The following is a 7,323-nucleotide window of genomic DNA, read 5'->3' as shown; positions in this document are numbered from 1 at the left end:
ACATACTATATATATATATATATATATATATATATATATATATATATATATATATATATATATATATATATATATATATATATATATATATATATATATATATGTAATATATATATATACATATATATATATCCGGATCATGTATACTCACACAGATTTCTATATATCTGCATTTGAATGTACATACATGCTTTACATTTGTATTGTCCATAGACTAAAGTCTTTGGGCTTTTTTATGTCAGTTAAGTGTTCATTGGTCTTCTGCGGGCATTGATCTCCCATTCTCTGTAGGATGCATCAGTCGTTTGCGAACATAACATTGTAGTCAGAGTTGATAAATGAATGGTGCATATCCTTTTCCAGAATTTTTCTGTGAACATTCTCGTACTAGTGGGGATACACGGGCGGAATATCGTATATATTCGAGACACGTATGTAAACAGCAATTGAGTTATAATAGCACACAATAATCGAGGTACGTAAAAGCTACGTCCTCCCTGTTCGGGAAAATTTGCATCCTGTCTAATGACTTTTCTTAATCGCAAAAGGGTGGTGGCATCTTCAGACTACGAGCTCAAGTTGTTGAAAGGGGATATTCTGGATTTCGAACAAGATATCACTGAAGAAATTAAGGTACGAACCAAATTTCTATTTCGTATACACTATGAAGTTCAACTAGGCCAGTTGCTTACCTTTCATTGGTGATATTGTTTTGACATCTGCGTGCGAAGTCGCCCTGAAATACCCTACTATGAGTGAAGTAGTGGTCAATGGTCTACAACCTTATGCGACGTCCTTCTTTTGCATTTTTCGATAGCCTGACGGCACTTCGTACATATTATAAGCAACTTTCTCAAGTAGCCCACGTCATGGTATACACGGAAGATTGAATAGACTAAGCAAATAATACCCCTCATACTTTGCTGAACCCATAGGAGCTGGCTGTAAGCGAACGCAACAGATTGCTTTCCAAGCTGAAGGACGTGAACCATTCAATGTTGAGCTACCAGATATCCCTGAATGAAAATGTATGCCCGACAGCTTACGGAGTGAAAGGGTTTCTTGTATCGGCTATATCTCGACTGAGTATAGAACCTCTTGTTATACACTTGTGCATACACATGCACATTCAAGTAGCGATGATTTTACATATCGTTAGACCGCATGCACATGACCTGTTACAATCCCCGCCTTGTTCTTCACATGGATTCTCTTGTTATCGAGTCTTACTCTTTGTTTTTTTTTAGTTGGTTCTGAATATCACTAGTTGCGAGAGTCGTGATAGAGGAAACGTTTGATTTGATTAGTTTCATGCCGAACTCTATTCCATGCACGAAGAACTTTTCTTGTGTACGCTCACCGTCTTACATTGATTACATCGCACAGTTTCCCTTGGTGGATAGTCTGAATGACCTGCACGATCTAGGCACCTCTCCTCGAGTCTCCACACTGTCCTCAGTGAAGAGGCATTTGAAGAGATCTTCGTCGGTATGGACATAAAGCAAGTCAATTGACACTTTTTTTTTGCGTTCTCAAACACAGGCTTTTTGTGTAAGTTTGTGCACCTTAAAATCTTTAATCTGTCAACAACCCATCATTATCTCAGAAAAAGATAATCTGTATTGTTGCGATTGTTCCATATTCTTGCACTCCACACGCATCGGCGTACACCCCGGATCAACAATTTCTTATTTCATCCACATTTCAGGCCCAGGTGCAGTTCCCACGGCTATCGGCCACGTTTCATTCGAACAGGCATAATAAGGACACTGACTGGGTTGAGAAAGAACAAGCGCGAAGAAGACCGTCACTTCAATTGCCGCGGCGAGGCAGTCTGCTGACCGACGATACGATTGCGCAGACCGGGCTTTCCCTCGCACCTCGAGATAGCATGCTTTTGCGGGGGCCATGGGGAAGTCCGAAATCTCGGCCAAGAGCAAGTTCAGCCACCGCGGTTAAAGGAGGTGAGGCCAGGTCGGTAGTCGATACTGGGGCTGTAGCACAGCCTGTTCCTTACCAGGTATATAAATTGTGCAACGGGTATTGTGTTCGTGATAGTACACCTCGGTGGGTACTGGAAAGTAATGTGACCTTGGCGGCTGTACTTGAAGCCGGGTATCCTTGACGACGCACTTCACACTCTCATCAGTTGTCTTTAATTCCGTGTTGTGTGCTTGCATCCTACGCACAGTCGTGCATTCGGTTTACGGTCATAACATTTCCACTCGATACAGCCCACCCATGACTTTCCTAGAAAGCGACATAGCTTCGATGGGTTACGTGACGGCAATAAGACTGGGGCGACCCCCCAAACGGAGTTTTCGACAACACCTTACGCGAAGGATATCGGAAATGAAAGTATACCTAATGCAGCTGGTGATATCTTTGATAAGAGAGAAGTCGAATCAGGTCCACGAAATGTCTCTGAGGATGGAGATCGAACGAAGTATGCACATAACGGGGCAGGAGCTGAAAGCAAGTCAAGCCCGTTGTCGCAACCACTATCGAGTCCGGTGTATAGATTTGAAGGTAAAGAAGACAATGTTTCGGCATTTGCTGAAGAGCAGGTTGAAAGTTGGGGCCTTGCTGATACTGAAGCGCGGGAGAGTGGAAGTCTAGATTCGAAAGTGCTCGATTTGCCCGAAAGCGATGGTGATGACAAGATGTTTTCTGATTTAGGAGAGACAAGTGAGCAGACGAATGAGGCCAAACCTGATGACGTACGAGACACCAGTGATCAGGGTAGCTTAGACAGTGTGATACTGCACAGTAGTCCTGGCACCTCTGCGCAACACCCCGAAGATGTGTGTAGCAGCGGACCACCACGGTTCACTGTGGAAATACAAGATTCCAAGGGCGATCTCTGCAAAGAACAAATGGCTGACCATCAGACGCCAGACATCGGAGGGACTATACCTTCGGACTTGAATACGTCGGATTCAGGATCTGTGAATTCAGTGAGATCCAACAAGCCCATGCCACCGAAACCGTATGCACGAGGTCATGCGCGGGCGACCGCCGAAGGTACAAAAGACGTTCCGATAACACAAACGCAGCAGCAAAAACAGGAAGCTGCCATACCAAATAGACTGCAGCGCACCAAGAGTCCCACGCCAGGCTCTTACAGGAGAATAAGTGGGAGTGAGAAAACACCACCGTCGAACACGGATGGGCCGCCATCGCCTAACATGTCGTACAGGATGCCCGCCACAGTGAAGCCGCATAATTCACACTCGGCAAGACTTTCAAAACAACTGCGCCAGGCTGAAATAAGAGTATGTGCGAGGAAAAGCTATCATTTCTTGTGAGTTTTATCTATGCTGGAGGCATTTGCGAAGGAAAAAAACATTCGTGGATTGGAAAGTTATTTACTGCACACACATTGCACTTGTTCAGATATTCTACCACACTCTACGTGATCAGCCGAGAGTTGCATATTTCGAGTGGTTAATCGGGCTATATGATCAAAGTGTTGGTTTACGAGGTTCATTGCACTGACCTAGTGTATATACGCGCTTGTACGTACTCTTCATACGAATAGATTAAAATGCTAGAGCTTTACGCTCGTTCGCTGGTTCTGAAGAATGTGGACCTCGAATTTCAAATGAAAGATTTGAAGGAAGTCGATATGACGGAAATATTCACAACCAAGGACGGGGCACTGATCATGGTATGCGGGTGGTTCAGTCACCACTTTTACAGTTGTAGAATTTACCACATCTCCACTCGCACAGATTTGATGTTGTGTAGGTATTTTTACTCTGCCATTGTATGCGTTATGCAATTTAGTTGTCTCGACGGTTGACATTCTCGATTTGATTGCTCATCAAATCCTTACAGTCAGAAGTCTACACAGCAAGCCCCACCGTCTCTCGCACTGTTACGGAAATGCAACCAGCTTCAAGCACACACAGCATCGTTGACTTCCAATATGATAGCGATACAGTTGGCTCCAATAGCACAGCTGAACTCAACGGGCAGTCTTCTGACCCTAAAACGGCTTCCAAATCCTTGCTATCACCACGTGGGGGTGCGGAGAGCGTGGACAGTCTCAGTTCCGGCCGACGTTCGCGCGTGGACAGCGTAGCGTCCACTAGTATGTACGTCACGCCTGTCAGTAGCATATTGTCAAATATGTATGCCACGCCCGGGCTGACACCAGTGGCTACCGTGGATGGGTTGTCTGTAGATGCTTCGGTTGATGCGAAACAAAGTCGGTCCAGCGACAAGATTTCTGTATCGGGCATGCTGAATGGCGCTGTCGAAGAATTGGGCCCTGGAGATGACATCAGCGATAAGACCGTTTGTACCTGTAGGAAGAACACTACTTATAGCAGGCCAAAGCCGGATTCGCGACGTGGAACGGGCACTGCACAGTCGCAGGCAAACGATCAGTCTAGTAGTCTCATCTCATCGCAAGCAAGCCTACGTGTTCTGCAAGCGCACCCAGGACTACAGCTGACGAGCCGAACTAACAGCGTGATGAGTTCACCGGGGAGTCACAGTCATTCAAACGACACCCTGTACTTCGACGCGCTGCACAACACCTCGACCAGTGACTTGTTGAAGTTAAATGCGGATGTGCAGGAGTTGTTTGATAACGGGGACTTAGATAACGTTTTGCACGGGATGGAGATCATCAAAACGGCGAAGCAGAATTTAGATACGATCGATAACGATAGAAAAGATTTAGAAATTAATAACAAAACTACTGCTGTCCGCGAGGAGCCGGACAAAATGGGTTTAGTAGCTGCGATCAAGCAGCTGGCAGCAAAGAATCGGAGCACCCGTAGCAATGAAGAGAAGAAGTTCGGTACTGCGAACCCAGCCGATGATGATGCACGCGCCAGGGATGAGTCCAGTAATATAAAAAGTGCTAAAGGTGGTGAAACCAGCCAGGACATGCACAGTGACATTAATAAGATTAATCTGAATAGCGAAGTGACCGCTGTATCGAGCGCGATGAAATTGTTGTATGGGCTCAATCCTTTCTCGACCCGAGCCTCGGGTTCCAAAGATGGATCTGAGAAGAAATCGAGGGAGAGTAGCGCTGCAAGCAGTAATGACAACTTACAAAAGTACATCAGAACTGATAAAAATGCAATTCCAAACACGGAGAAAGCTAGTATCCCCCCGGCGAGTGCAGGTATAGCCAAAGGGTCGAGTGTGGATACCGTCGAGGTTGACAACAAACAGTTGGATAAGCGTACAAGCGACCTAACACTTCCATGCCCAGGCGTGAAGTTGGTTGTCACTCCAATAGGGTTTGATGACGAGCCTAACAGTAAAGACGTCGTAGAAAAGAATCTCTATAAGAGTGCAGATGCTGATCCAGATACTAGGGAAAGGGAGCGACAAGGCCCTCGAACAGAAGCGCGAGAAACATCGAATGCAACCGTCGGAGTCGTACAACCAGCAAGCAGCAGGCAGAGGAAGAATGCCAGTACTGCTAGTGACTACTTTGATGAAGATGGTTTCGTATGTATGTACAATGGCGTACAGCCAGACCCATTACAGGTGCTAGCTCAGTCGCAGGATGCAACCATGCATTCTCCCGAACTGTCACCATTGCTGAGTGCAGAAAAATCGCAAGCCAAAGCGCCTCAACTTGATGCCACGCACGTGACTAGTGCTGGCAGCAGTGATGGCCCAGGCACTGCATTCGCAAAGCCCTTAGCTCATATCGAGTCCCTGAGAACCAAAACTCGCCATGTAGTTCCGATTGCGAGTCATTTGGCTGTCGTATCCGTACCTGGGGCCACTGGAGGAACCAGTGACGGCCCGACCTATGAGACGGAAGGAACCGACGCAGGTACAGACTTAGTCCCACATGCTACGGAGCCCACAGAATCGGAAACTGGTGGCTTAGTGGATCAGCACAAACCCATAACAGGTGAGGTGTGTATGCTATCAGTGGCAGCTGCAGGTGCACAGGGATCGCTCGACACACAGCCATCAAAAGTACCAGCACAACCGCAAGGATGGACACTAATAAAATCACCACCGGACACACAGATAGAATCATCACCACCCCCGCAAATACAACCACCACAGCAAACACATTTAGAAGCACACTCGCCGCTCGAAACGGACGCACATACACCCCCACGCACAGAAGCAGAAACACTGGCACAGGTATCAGGAATTGATGACAAACCAGTGGTCGACTTAGACAATATGTTGGATGATAGACCAGAGGATAGTGCATCCGGTGTTGAAGTGGAAAGCTGGGAACGATTGGATACGATCATGATCAAGTATAAAGCGACGATGGCCAGCAAACTACCAATGCCGGAGTCTATACTGAAGAAACCTGGACAGAGGCGGAAGGGGGATTGTAGGAAAGATCCGGTGGTATGCTAGTGTGCCAGAGTACTGAATGTGACGCATGACTACTATTTTTCTCCTTGCCTATTAATCGTGTTTATGACGCTCACTTTGAATGCCAAATATGGATGCTGGTGCAGCCCGCCATCATCGTGTGCGATCTCATATATATATATATATATGTAATTATATATATATGTATGACTATACATTTTATTTACATATATGGGATATTTATTGAGGAAGTGTTAAATGTACGCACTTGTGCTGTAAATGTTGTTTATATCGAAGCAATCCATCACCACGCTTTGAGCTGAAACCGAGCACTATTTCTCTGCCATTTGGGTTCACACAGCAATTCAATCCCTTGACCGTGTGGCTGGATGCTGCCTTGTATGGCGACATCGAGACTTGCAACAGTATGATAGCGGTAAGTATGTATGTACACTCGTAGTCCGATGTGAATTATCCCAGGTTCGACCGGGACGTCAGACATCTTTGCTGATAAATCCATTCCAGTATCCTTTCTCTGCTTCATATCTTGCTCAAGCGCGATTCCTTACTAAGTCTCCGCTTCTGCTACCACAGTCTGTTGTGTGTGTGTGTGTACCGAAGTAAACTGATTGTACTAATCCAAATTGGTTGCGCTCTTGATTTCTATGGAACCATGTTGCCGCCCTGTGAATGAAATCTTTTTTAGAAGTGAGCGCAATACCACTCTATGGCTGTACACGTGTATCCTGATTCGAACAGTGTGTATCGTTCCCTTTGCTCCGTGCCATGTGGTTTCTTAAGCCCAAATCACTTCCGTAGTATCAGGCTGACTTGTGATTGCGAAGGCGACGTTCAGTATATCCAGGCATCATCAATCTGGTGTAATTGTGCATCGATGTGAATTCGGGGTCTGTCCGCATCTCATCCACATAAACAGCGGAACGAATATATAGCCACACACACACATATATCTATATATCTACATATATATATCTATATCTA

The 7,323-nt window shown here is 45.8% G+C and overlaps 1 protein-coding gene across 1 annotated transcript in view; it reads left to right on the top strand.

Moving 5' to 3' along the window:
• Positions 1 to 7,323, top strand: part of SARC_03152 (hypothetical protein) — a 10,944-nt gene that overhangs the window by 600 nt on the left and 3,021 nt on the right. Inside the window, exons 2-9 of the mRNA XM_014303049.1 lie at positions 549 to 633; positions 936 to 1,028; positions 1,387 to 1,488; positions 1,709 to 2,020; positions 2,235 to 3,275; positions 3,542 to 3,670; positions 3,841 to 6,354; positions 6,683 to 6,757. Of these exons, the coding sequence (XP_014158524.1) occupies positions 549 to 633; positions 936 to 1,028; positions 1,387 to 1,488; positions 1,709 to 2,020; positions 2,235 to 3,275; positions 3,542 to 3,670; positions 3,841 to 6,354; positions 6,683 to 6,757 (4,351 nt within the window). The remainder of the gene's footprint in view (positions 1 to 548; positions 634 to 935; positions 1,029 to 1,386; positions 1,489 to 1,708; positions 2,021 to 2,234; positions 3,276 to 3,541; positions 3,671 to 3,840; positions 6,355 to 6,682; positions 6,758 to 7,323) is intronic.

This window comes from Sphaeroforma arctica (assembly GCF_001186125.1).
Source record: "Sphaeroforma arctica JP610 unplaced genomic scaffold supercont1.155, whole genome shotgun sequence".
NCBI lineage: Eukaryota > Ichthyosporea > Ichthyophonida > Sphaeroforma > Sphaeroforma arctica.
This window is presented reverse-complemented; position numbering and strand designations above follow the sequence as displayed.